Below are 13,893 nucleotides of genomic sequence, written 5' to 3' on the forward strand. Positions count from 1 at the left end.
GGTTTTGTAGCCTCTGTGTTCCTTCAATAGCACTAGTGTCCTTCAGTATTGATTGCTATTGACAATACTTCAGTATTGATTGCTACTGACATCAACTGAGTATGGGGTGTTTCATGGGGGATGTTGTAAGGAACATAAAAATTAGCAAGACCAGAGAGTTTCAAAAATGGTGGCTTGCTAGGGGATTGGGCGGAGAGTCTCTCTGGAGAAATCATGTTAGATGCTAGAATATGACTACATGGAGAGGACCAGACAAATGGATAACGATTCTTTTTAACCAAGACAGCACGGCTGGAGGATTTAAGGTCGTGCTGAGACTGTGATGGCTGATAACGGGAGTCTGCAAATCCCGCGCCTTTAATGTGGCAAACTGACCAGTGGACCAAAGAGGAAAAGCTGTATTGGCTTTTGGTGACTGCTGGAAATTGAGACCTGGGACCCCACGAAGCAGCCAGGGCTGCCCGGCTGCACTGGAGGAGATTGTGAGTAGCTCCAGAGTTCCAAAGTCGGGCACTGTGCAGTTTTCTGACCGATCCATGCAGTGTCAGGAACGCAGTGAAGGCAAGTAGCGTAGTGTGCAGTAGACTCAAGAGGAAGACCTGCACTGAGTCCTGGTGAGTACTGGGGACTGGGTCCCCTGGCTGCTGTGGCTGGCTGGAAGACATCTTGAAATTGGGCAGACCCCACCACCACAGCAACATCAATAACACGGAGAGTCTGGTGGAAGATATCTTGGAGTTGGGAAGAGCGCGCGGCTCAGTGACATCAGACAGTCGCCCCTGGCATAGAGAGGTCTGGTGGAGGACATCTTGAAAGTGGGCAGAGCCTGGCGCCATATTGGCGTCAGCGACATAGAGAGAACTAGTGGAAGACATCTTGGGCAGACCTGCAGCCGTGGGGACATTACATAGTCTCTCCTGGCACAGAGAGGTCTGGAAGAGGACAGCTGGGATTTGGGCAGAGCCCTGTGCCACGGTGACATTAGCCAGCTGCTTCTGGCACAGAGAGAACTGGTAGGACCTGCTGGGGCTGAACCAAGCCTCTGGTTGGGACCCAATAAGCAGATACAAAATAGTCACGATTCTGTGACACCCACAAAGTACAGCCTAATTTGCAGATTGACTGGCACAGAGGCTAGAGGCTAGCCTGCACCATCCCTGTATCCCTGCCTACCCCAGATAACAGCAAATTGGGGAGGACAGCAAAAACTCAAGTCAACACACTTCTGAAAGGCCCTAAGCAATACAGAGAGGGCCACAGACCCCCAAAGCACTCCAGTCTGAAAGAAACCAGAAACATGACAAGAGATAGAAATACAAAAAAAAAAATCTCCAGCTGCCCAACATGAGAAAATAAGTCCAGGAAAAGTAAACACTGAAGAGAACAAGCACAGTAACCATCCAATACTGGACACAGCATCCACCAAAATAAAAAAAATACCTCCATAACCTCATATATGAATTTAAAGCAGTACTCCTGATTCAAGTGAGGCAAGATATAAAGAGATTAATTAAAGAAATGACAAGCCCCGCCCAAGAGAACACAGATGGAAGAACTGAGGAAATCAGAAAAGAAAGAGATACTTCTGAAGAAGAGTTTAAACGTAACTTAGAATACATGAAACAGATCCAAAGAGATTAGCAGGAAACTAAAAACTCCATTGAACACTGGCAAAATGCCTTGACAGAAACTAAAGTCAGCCTTTTGAAACTTGAAGAGATTTAACATACATGATCGTGAAAGAAAAGACCTCTTAAAAATAACAAGGAACCAGAAAGAAACAATTCAAAGGCTAGAAGATGACAAAAGGATACATAACTTAAAAATAAAGAATGTGAGTGAGGAAGCAGGAGCAACCAAAAATGAAATACAAAGAATATTCACAGATATATTAAAGCAAAATTTCCCATGTATAGCAAAAAGAAATGATATCCAGATAAAAGAGACGTACAGAACACCAGCTACCCACAACCAAAACAGATCTACACCCAGACATATAATAATCAAGATTCCAGAAATCCACCAAAAGAACAGAATATTAAAAGCAGCCAGAGAAAAAAAGCAGATTACCTACAATGGGAAAATTATCAAAATAACAACAGACTTATCAATACAAACTCTTAAATCAAGAAGGGAATGGGAAGAAATATTCCAAGTCCTGAAAGAAAATAATATGCAACCAAGACTCATATACCCATAAAAACTCTCTCTCAAAATTAATGGAGAAATAAGATGCTTCCAAGACAAGGAGGAACTGTGGGAGTTTGTGGCCACCAACCCAACCCTACAGAGAGTGCTGAAGGACATTCCAGAGAAAGAGAAGAAGGGATACCAGCATTCCAGCAACAGTGGCAGAGAGGTCTCAATGAATGGGGCAGACAGTGGAAAGAGGGAGTAAGGTGGACAAATTATAGCGGTAAAGTGGAGTAGCAGACATGAGGCAGAGACGGTAAGCTATAGGCTTTAGTATAGATAGCTCTGATACACTACAAAAAAAGGCAGAGGTCATTGTTAATAGTGTATCAGGATTTAAAAGTCACAGTAGTCTTATCGCCCTGTTTAGTTTGAATTTAATTTGTTCTGGTCTGTCCACTCATTGGATTTGAGGTCACGGACATCTGACCCAAACATACCAGGTTATACCATGGTAACTTTCCTTAATTTCCTATTAACTTGGGCTGAAATCCTGTACTACTTATATTGTCTTACTATGACTGATCTTATTTGAATCCGATTCATAAGACCGCGGTTTTGCCTTGGCTGATTTTATTTGAATTTGATATACTTGATAGTATCAACCCTAAAAGTAGAGGCAACTACTCTGAAGATGACATGATGTAAAAGATATCCATACCAGTATTAATTATTAACAGCTCTCATGTCCTACAATGTTTTCAAAGTTGTGTTATTATAAAAATAGCTAGGTAATACTATTTTCAACTATATTAAGCCCAATGATGTGGACAAGACAATGGAAAATAACAAGAGAAAGCATAGTAACTACAGTAGATCACCTAATATTTGTGGTCTTATGTGTCTTTTTCACTGCATGTTTTTGTAGGAATTTGTTTTGCTGTCTAGTTATGATTTGTTTTCCCCTATAATACAGAGAGGATAGATATACATGTAGAAATTCTCGCATGAGAAGATTCTTTTAAAAAACTATTTACGGGAACAGATTATATAATGCAATATGTAATGAACAGATACTCTGAAGAAGAAGAGACACTAAGAAACCCAATGCTAATTTTGTAGCATTATGATATAAAATTTAGCAATTCTATTATTCACTGATCAGAGTGATATTAGTCTAGTCTCATAAGTTCAATATCAGCATATGTAAAGATAAGGACAGCTACTACGAAGAGAATGAAAAATGTGATGGTAGTTATTATTGTCTTTCCCAGTGTCAGATCTTGAAGACCTAAAAAGCCTTCATCATCCTGTAATGATTTGATTAGTTCTATAATATGCAGTATGTATTTAATGTGTGTGAAGATGGGGACAACTATTGGAAGAAACTAGAGGCAATTAGATAGACAGTGAAGATCTCCAGTGGACTTGCTTTGAAATCTGTATTTCTTTAAAGTGTTTTTTTTTAAACTGTTTTGTTCTGTTTTGATATGTTTAATCTTACCCTCTTTAAGATATAAAACAAGTGTGTAGGACTGATAACCATATTACTAAGTTTTTGTTAAATCATTGAGCAGAACTGTTGGCAGTGTCACTATTTAAATGTCATTTTACATACTTTAATATTGTAACCTGAATAGCTATTTCTAAGATGACAATATGTAACTTATCAACTGGCGATATCTTACCATTTATTTTTCTGTAATTCTGTATTATTTCTACCCTTTTTTATCTCCATGTATTTTTTTGTTGTTGTTGTTTCTTTCTCTAAATTTAAAAAAAAATAGCAAGATCATCTTGTTCTCAGGGAACTCAAACTTAGGAAGGAAATAAGAGCCAGGAATACCTGACTTTAATTCCTAAGTCTCTAGGACAAATCAGGGTGTGCTACATGAAGCGCGGGGGGGGGGGTGTCTAAATGAGCCAGTGAATTAAAAGAGGGAAAACTCAAATTAGTTGAGGGATCACAAACTTCCAGACAGGCAGGGTAAGACATGCCAGAAATCTCAATGTCCTGGGAGATTGAGGCAAGAAAGTCACAAGTTTTAATCCAGCATGGACAAATTAACAATCTAGCAAGACCTTGTCTCAAAATTAACAAACTAAAAATAAAAAACCAGGGATATGCAAAGGCCCTGGTTTCTCTCCTGTTCTGAAACCAAAGCAAAACAAACTAAATTTGTGATTAGCCCTGAGTTTGGCAGGATGGGGAAGAGCAGGTCCTAGGGGTGGGAACAACACAATCCACAGCAAGCACCTAGTTTGGCTGAAAAACAGGGTGTATGTAGAGGGCACTGTGGGTACAGAAGTAATTCCAAATTGTAGTTAGAGGACCTTGAAGTCTACAGATAGGCATACTTCTCTAGGACCCAGCACTAGCACTGAATGTTCTCAACAGTAATAATTTTTCCCTCTCTCTTTACAGACCACTCTGCTCCATTTTTGGGAGAAAACTTCTCACACTATGGCAGCCATCCATGAGAGCTTCAAGGGCTATCAGCCATATAAGTTCACCACACTAAAGGTATGAAAGCTAGAGAAGCCACAAGAGAATCTTACAAAACATCAAGTTGTGTTTACATTACAAACAGTTTCCATCAAAGTGCGCACTCTCATTCGGGGAATCCAACTGTTAAAGCGAGGACAGTGCTTCCTGGAAGAGTCCTTGACGCTTTGCCAGGACTGAGCACTCCCTGAGCTCCAAAACACAGGCTGAGCCTCAGGGTGCTAACTGGGAGATAAATGTGATGAACTTAAGTCTCAGGATCGGTCCTGTCCTTTAAACTGTGTTTTCAGTATTGCTGAAGAGAATATTGCCCAAATATCACACATTGAAGTTATTTCATATTTATTTCTTGTTTTTACATTGCTAGGGATCAAACCCAGGCCCTTGCTCACACTAGTGGGCACTCTACCACTTAGCCCTGCCCCCCACCCCGTATTACATTTGAATATGCTCCCTAGAGATTTATTTCTTTCCTCCTTCTGAAAAACATTCCAAATGAAATTGGCTTTTCCCGTCAGGCTATAATAATATTTTCTAATTGAAAAAGCAACATTAAGCTCAAGGACCTCCCATCCAAGAAGGGAAGGAGGAATACATGCACAGTGTCTACTTGCTTGGTATTGCAATTGAATTGGGATGGTTTTTCTCTCTAATGTTTACTGGAGATGCATTCACATCAAGGTAAGGAAGTGATTCCAGTTCAAAAGGATTTTAAGAATGGAGAGAGACTAGCAGGCACTTGCTGTCCTGTCCCATGTTTGAAAGCGATAGATCGGTCAAGACTTAGCTCAAGTTCATCTTGAAATTTTCTAATTTTTTGAGGCAATTTGTGTGGTATTACCTTTCTTGACAAAACATCAAAATACTTTTTTCCCTTAAGATATGTCTTGCATTTTCAAATATGTATCATGACACTGCATCTATAAAAGTACCAAGACAGAACTTCTGTAGTTGTGGCCTTAAAATGAAGGTCCCAGAGTGACGCACGGGAATCCACTCCCCTTGATGCACTGGCCCACCATGAAGCTCTTCCTCAACCCCACGGCCCGCTCCTGGTGCTCACTGACACGCCCGCTCCTGGTGCTCACTGATACACCCCTGGGAAATGCGCTCAGGACATGAACTGGTTTTTTCTGTCAACTGTAAGCCTGTGATGGGAGGGACCATTTAGTTCCTGTGTATCCTCCTTAGTCCAGCCTAATGGTCTGTGCAGAGCCAGCCGGCAGCCTTCCCTGGCACACTGGCACTGTTAGTGCCGTTGGGAGAGGCTTCATTTCATCCCTTTGATTTACTGCTGCTTTCAGCACCTTGGTAGGTTGCTGTCCTGAAAGGGTGGATTGGTTAAAATTAAAATTCATGCTATTCACATTACTTAACCAGGCCTCACCCCAAGCCAAAGGATGACCTTTCCATGAAGTACATTCAGGGCATTGAATTTTATTTCATACACAGCACCAAAGCTTATCTGTCTTTAGAAGACAACTAACTGCCCATAGCATAAATTGGCCAGCTGAAAAAAGAAATGGTGCCTTTCCCAAATGCAATTCAAAAGAATTGTGTTTGAGTTAATTGCTTATGAAGTACAACATTAATGCGCAACATTGAAGTTGTGCCATGAGTGTGGAAGAACCCATATGTGTACTCCTGGCCTCCTGTGCTGAGGAAAATATGGCTCCTTAGTTTTTGCTGTACTATTTGCCCTGCAGAGAGAATCAAGCTGATTATTTTAGAGGATTTCTGGGCAGAGAAATTAGAGAAAGTTTGACAGCCACACATGTTCAGGACATAATTACAAATACTTTGAGCAGATGACTCTCCATTACCTTTATGTCCCCAGAGCCTTCCCTAAATTAGGATTTAAGTAATAATTCATTGTTTAATTGTAGTATAACCTTGGTAGACATAATGCATCTAGTAAAGTATGATGCTGTTACAGTAATGTTAAAAATAACCAGAAACCAACCCAACAAACCAGTCTTTTTATTATCTCTCCAGAATACTATTCATCTAGGCCTTCAATAATGACATATTAGAATCTCAAGCTGATAGCTAATTATTTTATGTGGGCTCAGATTTTATGTAATAGAATCCTATTATATGCAGTTCATTATTATTTTATAGATAGAAGCACTTGCCTATCAAATTATATGTCACAAAACATGAAAATGAAAACCATTAATGGCCTATGTGTCACGGACAAGTATGAGGATATTGTTTGACTGCCCAATCTTCTTCTCCCAATATTTTTAAAAGCATATGTTCTATGTTTATAAAATCAAATCACATATATATGTATGTATATATGTGAGTACACACATACACAAATATATATATGTAATTTTTGAATGATGCTGGTTATTGACCATGTGTGTTTTGAGATTTAAATAGATGTTTTTATAATTAATTTGTTCTCTGGGTTTACCTAAGCAAATAGCCCCTTAAATGCCTTTTGGGACTGGGCTAGAAAGAAAACATTGTCTGTGGAGAGGGTTGCCAAGCTCTGTTAATGAAAAGCAAGCCATTTGTTTTCTTTGCTTCAGGGTATATTCTGAGTGTGTTGGTAATTGTGCCATTGCAGCTGTATTTCCTGACTGTTAGTTTTATGCTTGATGGAGGATGATAATTAATGCGTTAAACACTTGGTGCGTCCTGTCTAGAGGAAGACTCTTGCTTCAGTATTACATGGATATCACTCATGCCACTGGAAGTTCAAAATTTTACTTCTAATAAATGCTTCTCTAAGAAATACATGATAGTTTTTATGAAAGGATTTTACTATAAAAGTAAATTGAGTCCATACCTCCTACAACTTGAAAAAACATCTTAGTGCCTGTTGTGACTATTTTGTGGTAATACTTTGTGTGACAAAGCTATTGCTTTTTTGCCCTGGCTTGATATGATTATGTTGATTCTACCTGAATTAATATATACACTCATTTTAATCTCATAATAATATTTAGCATCTATTATAAAATTAGCATTTTTGTAGCATTTTAACTATGGAAAATTTATCCTTGAAATTTAATATTACAAACAGTTTTTAAATCTAATCATTGTAACATCTCAAATTTAAAGCAGAGACTCTGTCGTCTAAGTGGTTTCCAATAAAAGAAGCAATTTCTGATCTTGTGTTTTCAAGCAGCAAACACTTACGAATTCACTACAGCATTACTAAGCATGCATATTTTACATGAACCATCATCGACGTATTAAATTTACACTGATTCCACATCATCTGGGAATGTCTTTCACATGGTAGAAATTATCAAGTTATGGGGATAGGAATGGAATGTTACTTGCCAGATCTTAAAAGCCTTGTCTCTTCTTTGAGAAAGTAATGTAGACTAAGAGTTGAAAGCAGTTTTAAAAACTAAATAGAATTGTCATGTTACGAAAGCACTACCAGTCTTAAATTGCCAACCCTCAGATGTGGTCATGTTTACTTCCTTTCAGGATGTCACTTATTTACACACTTCATGGATCCAGAGCAGGCATCAGCCAAAAAGGTTAAAATAGCCCCTCAGGAATCAAGTGACTTGTCCCTGGAAAAAATCTAAAATTCCGTTTCTATCATGAGCATTTCCTTCTTGGCACTCTGGCAATAGGATGAAATGGACAACTTCAGAGAGAAATGACTGGGCCTTTTACAGCAGTGACACACTCCTCTGGGAGCTAGTTGAGAGGGAAGTACAGCCTCCTGCATTTGTATTTTAAAAGGCATCAGAGTGGCCATTTGTGACTGGGGCAAGAAAGAACAATGGCTGCACCAGCACACAAGCCCAGTCTGGGAACCAGCGCCATGTGTGGGCCGCCACTGGACTGGGAATGGCCAGACCCCAGCCCCTTTGGGTACACATACTGGCCAACAAGAAGTACCTCCCTCCCATAAGGGACTAGCTTATCCAGAGAGGCACAGGCAGTGATGAGGTGAAATGCAATTGGATGTTGTAGTGCTTTTATGTTTCACTAACATTTCAGGTCTAGGGCCAGTGGTCTGATCATAGGCTTGGAAGACAGGGGTATACAGTGTGGCATCTAGGGGGGATCTCCTTCTGAGGGTTGCAGCCATTGCTGATTCCCTGTGATCTTGATTTAAGGTCCTGTATAGCTTCCATTGTTTTGTTGGGTTTGGTTTTATTTTCTTTTGTTTTATTTAATCATGTTAAATCCCATGGCAGGAGAAGCTATTTCAAGGATAGCAAGATATATTATTATAGCAATTCTGGATTTACTATTGGCTTGTTTTGAAGTCCTTTATTACATTTGTTGTTTTGTTGTTTCTATTCTATTCTATTCTGATTTTTGCTATGTCTGAAGTTATCTGCAGCTATTTTGAAAACATCAAAAGGCATTAGGGTAACTATTACTGATTTTGTAATGTTTTGAGGTCCTGTATCTCTTACTCTGGTTTGTTTTGAATGATTTTATTCTATTTTATCCTCTTTAAAATAAAATAATTTAAATAAATAAATAAAAGGCATCAGAGTGCCTATATTTAATGAAAATGGCCATAATGAATATAGCAAAGTATATTCCAGGGACACACTCTATTCCAGTGATTTTAGAAGATACACCAGCTCTTTATGTTTGCTGGAGCCAACCAGACCTGGCTGTGTGTCCCACTCTGCCAGTGTCCAGTAGCACAATGGTGGTGGTGGGGAGGGTGGCACTGGTAAGAGAAGCAGTTTCAGTGATCATGATGATGGTTGAGTCATGGCAAGGGTCGAAGTGAAGGTTCTAGCAACGTAATAGTGGTAGTAATGGGGACACACATACTAAGAATTCTATTGCAGTTCTAGAAGCCAGACACAGAAAGCATCTGCAACCTGAGGACTTGTTGTCAAGGTTGCCAGGAGTCAATGGAAGTTCCTGTCTCATTCCCCATTGCTAGCCTGGAATATTAGTCTTATAGTGAGTTTCACAAGTAAGGTTATGAATAGCAGTGGAATTAAAGGTCTCGCCAGCCCAGCCTGCTCCATCCCTGGCTTCTCCACACACTCCTGCAGCTCCATCCCAAACCTGTACTTCAGCCCTGCAGGCCTTGATATGGGCTTGTGTAATTCCCAGTAGGTCTGCCAGCCAGAAAGGGGGAGGTCTTGCCATCTCTGCGACAGGGCTAATTCTAACAAATGCAATTTGGCTTTTCAACTGGCTCTCAATGTTTGCCAAGATTTTAACTCTAAGGAAACCTGAATTTGAAATTTTAACTCTGAGTGTGTTAAAAATAAATAAATAACCGTTGAAACAGATGTACCAGTGTTTCCTTTTTTTCTCTCCTGAACTGTAGGTCTCAGTACTGTTACATGGAACTTTACTTTATAGACCAAAATGCTTTCAGCTTTTCACAATTCAGAAAAACATCCTTTTCTAAATTTTGTTTTTCTCAGATTTGTATGCCTAGCAGCCTCTTCCACCCACCTCCACATTTCTCAGTTAATCATTTGAGCATTTACTGACAGGCCACATGGCTCTGTAGTTACTTGCTTTGAAAATAAAACCATAATAGTTTTCATGAAAATTGGGTAAATATCCCTGCAATGCTATTTTCGTTACCAGTCCCAACAAAGCAATTACTCATGGCTCACATCCCGAATAGCCCTTCAGACTTTCAAGTTTTTTCTCAGTGTCATAACTTTACAGGGCATTTACCCATGCTTTCTACCTTCTTTTCTTTTCTTTTTTCTTTTCTTTTCTTTTCTTTTCTGCTTTTCTTTCTCCCCCCACCCCAAAGCTGCTTCAGGCCAGACCAATGGAAACAGCAAGTCTGGAAACATTCAGGTCACTGGGGAGGAGGGCAGAGCTGAGCTGACCAAGGCCATCACTGCAGTCGAGGTAGATGAGCCAGAATGTGGCCTGTTGTTTGTTCATCTCTGCCTTATGGTGATTGGCATTAGTTCTCCCAGGCAGCTGGTAGCTCAGCCTCTCCTCGCAAAAGCATAAGATTTTTCTTTCCCCTACCTACTTGGCTCTCTAACTCCTCTCTGAGAGGAAAGAAAAACATACTACCATTGTGTAGGTAGTTACTCAGCCAGACACTCTGCTAAGGATGAAGTGAAATAATGTCTAGGAGATTTTGTCCTGTGATCTGTGTGGCCAGAATGCCCTAAGGTCAGCATTATAACGAATGTTAGTAGGTGCAGCACTGGCATGTAGAAAGTGCATATGTCCTAAATAACTATCAGGTGTACTTTGGGTCATTGGCTGCACTTGGTCTTGTCGCCATGTTTCCAATGAGGAAACTGGAGCTCAGGCAGCTCGTAAGTTGCCCAAGGCCTGGTACAGTGTGTGGTAGATCTGAGAACTGGGAAGTTCAGGCCTTTTCCACCCCGCCATGAGCTGTTTCCCACAAGGCTACAAGGCAGGAATGCCTCCTCTTAAAAGTATAGCTATTAAACATTCAATTAAAATCAACACTTTGAAGTGTTTGCTTGTAGGCAAACAAGTCACTCAGATACCTGGGAACGTGTGACAAGTCAGAGTTTGAGAAGTCTTCTAGGTCTCTTTCCACTTCTCATGGAAAGGAGAATTGACTAAATGTTCTTGGCTTACCTCTTCAAAACCATTTCTTAACAAGTTGTAGAATTTTAAAGACCTGGATTCAAATATTGCTTCTACCTATTTGTGGTTTCATGGCCTGAAGCAAGTTACTGCAGCTTTTTGGATTTTCCATTTTCCACACAAGGTTTGTCCAGGTTTTGTGTAGATTAAATGAGATGTACAAAGCATGCATTGCAGTGGTTAACACAAGATGTGCACTTAAGACCTCTATCTCTCATTAGACCTTTCAAAGTCACTGATAAAGACAGTATATTCTGGTGCCTTTTCCAAGCTTAATACTGGGTAAAAGCATTCTCTTAGTTTGTCCTCCCAAATCACCAAGGAAAGGAAGGTATATATGGCATTGCCTCTCTTATTCTGATGGATAAACAGAAGGACTGTGAGTAGTATGACCGGATCCACATCGTGGCACTGCTTGATTTATTTCCAAAGACCATCTTCTCCTGGATGCTAGGATGCCTTCCCACTGTCGACTTGCCATCTTATTTTAATAAGATTACAGGTCCTGTTTATGAGTATGATTATTTTTCTCTTAAATTTTACTTTTTTGTTCTACAGTGCAATTCAAGATTGCCTATCGTCCTAGATTAATAGCCACATCTTACATGCTATCTTTTTGAATGTCTGGGTATGTGATCAGGGAAAGGAGGACATATGTGCTAAACATCCAGGAATTGTGCGGCTTGTGCACATCATGGCCTCTGATTTTTATTTCTTCTGTGCTACTCATTACATAAACACACACACACACACACACACACACACACACACACACACACATACCCGTAACTGGGTTTAGCATCTTTTAACCTTGCCCACTATTTTGAGCATTTTTACTTTTACTGACAATTGTTTGGCACCTTCAAATATGTAGGGTGTAATTAATGGAAAGGAGCAAAAGAAAATTAATTGTCATAATTAAAGTTTAGAGGAAATGTGACTCAGCTGTCTAAGTTAGACATTAAATGTGGGTTATTAGAATTGGCTGCTAGCCTTTTGTCTGAGAAATTTGTTTTGCTGAGTACTTTTGCTTTCATTCAGATGAATGTTGCTGTTGCTTTTATTTTCCTAATACAGGAAGTAGTAACTCCCATTATTATATTAAGCTGTTTCCTTTCTGAGACACTTTTGCAAGCCAGGTCTGCACATTTCCTCTGTCACGCTGATCTTGTGTGTTGTGTGTGTGCTTCCTGAAACTGTTTAAGCATTGATGGAAACTATTAGCATGTTGGTGCAGCCGTAATAGAAAAAGGTTACTTAGTCTGAAAAACATTCTTCCCTCTACAGACAGGCTTTCAGGATTGTGTGATACTGTGTGCTGCTAATACACAATGCTTTTCAGAACCAATTTTAATGAAGGACTTGGGTTTAGAAATATAGTGCCCTGGAGTTCTCATTTCTGGACGTGAATTTAAATGTGGCTTCCATCAGCCAGGGTTTGGAAACACTTCCATCTGATGGCTGCCTCATCTGTACCCAGCCGGTGGAAACTCTTCTGTTCTTTTGCCTGGGTACTTGTTCATGTCTCAAAGAAAATGTTGTCATCCCTGATCTATAGGGATGTTGGAGGATTAAGTGGTAGACTTCAAAAGAACTCGAAGAATTCATTTCTGCCTCCCTCTGCTAGGTTGAGGCTTTGTCACCAAACCTGGGGGAGAATGCTCTTCATGCTACGGAATGTCTGCATCTGACAGTCACACACAGGAGCAGATTTTCAGAGAGGAATGGCCTGGGGTTTGTTCTCCAACTTTCAGAGTTCCCTTTAACCTCTTTATATTTTCAGTGTATATGGTCCTTTGTAAGAAACAAGTTCCATATGTGGTTTTGCTTTTTTCCTTGCTATGTAGAAAACATATTTAGCTTAATTAATCTAAAAATCTCTCTCTTGCTTCAAGAGATACCCCCTTGAAAATGTTCTAAAATTAATTATGATGATGATTGTACAACTTTGTGAATATACTATAAATCATTGTATAATTTTAAAATGTTCAGAATCTATGATATATTAATTATATCTCAGGCTAGTGTGTTACATGTGTGCATGTGTGATTATGTACAAGAAGTGTGTGCACATGGGTGTGTGTGTATGTATATGAGATTCCCCTTGGGTCCTGGTTCCCATATTTAATAAACTCATTTGATCAAATTAATTTTGCTTGTGGTTTTATAAATCTTTTCATGGTATTCCTCGGAGCCTTTAAATCTCCTAGTTAAAGAGATCTAATTCTTATCAGCTTAACCTTAAGTGTGCTTTCATTTACCAACCAACAAGCACATATTTAGCACCTCTCACAGCTGTGAAAACCAAATTGTTGCAGAGACAATGGTGATGTAGGGAGAAAGGCAGAATTGTCAAAGGAATTATTAATAATAAATTAAAGTAGAAATTGGAAGTGCAGCCATTCTGTGTGGAAAGCACAATAGTGTCTTAACTGTGATTGTGGTGACAGGGAGCCAACAATTGAGACTCTGCTAATGGCCCAACAGGGGAAGGGGTTGAAAAGAAGGAATGAGTGGTTTACATTACAAAGAGATTGTCTGAGAGCTGCTCAAGTGTGGCCATGAGGGGAGGTCAGGCTGGAGACAGAAGGGATGATAACCGTGGAGCTGTCAAGGGCATCTCAGGGGTTTAGGCAGGGGCTGTGGCAGCTCTACACAGCCGTTGAAGCAGACGTGTCCTGGCCCTGCATAGTATT

The 13,893-nt window shown here is 39.9% G+C and overlaps 1 protein-coding gene across 10 annotated transcripts in view; it reads left to right on the top strand.

Moving 5' to 3' along the window:
* Positions 1–13,893, top strand: part of Ica1 (islet cell autoantigen 1) — a 170,127-nt gene that overhangs the window by 126,356 nt on the left and 29,878 nt on the right. For all 10 annotated transcript variants that reach the window (XM_013158304.2, XM_013158303.3, XM_005006045.4 and 7 more), the window contains exon 8: positions 4,559–4,657. In XM_013158304.2, coding sequence (XP_013013758.1) covers positions 4,559–4,657 — 99 coding nt within the window. The remainder of the gene's footprint in view (positions 1–4,558; positions 4,658–13,893) is intronic.

This window comes from Cavia porcellus, unplaced genomic scaffold (assembly GCF_034190915.1).
Source record: "Cavia porcellus strain 051 isolate PalLab524CR breed Dunkin Hartley unplaced genomic scaffold, mCavPor4.1 scaffold_2, whole genome shotgun sequence".
NCBI classification, from domain to species: domain Eukaryota; kingdom Metazoa; phylum Chordata; class Mammalia; order Rodentia; family Caviidae; genus Cavia; species Cavia porcellus.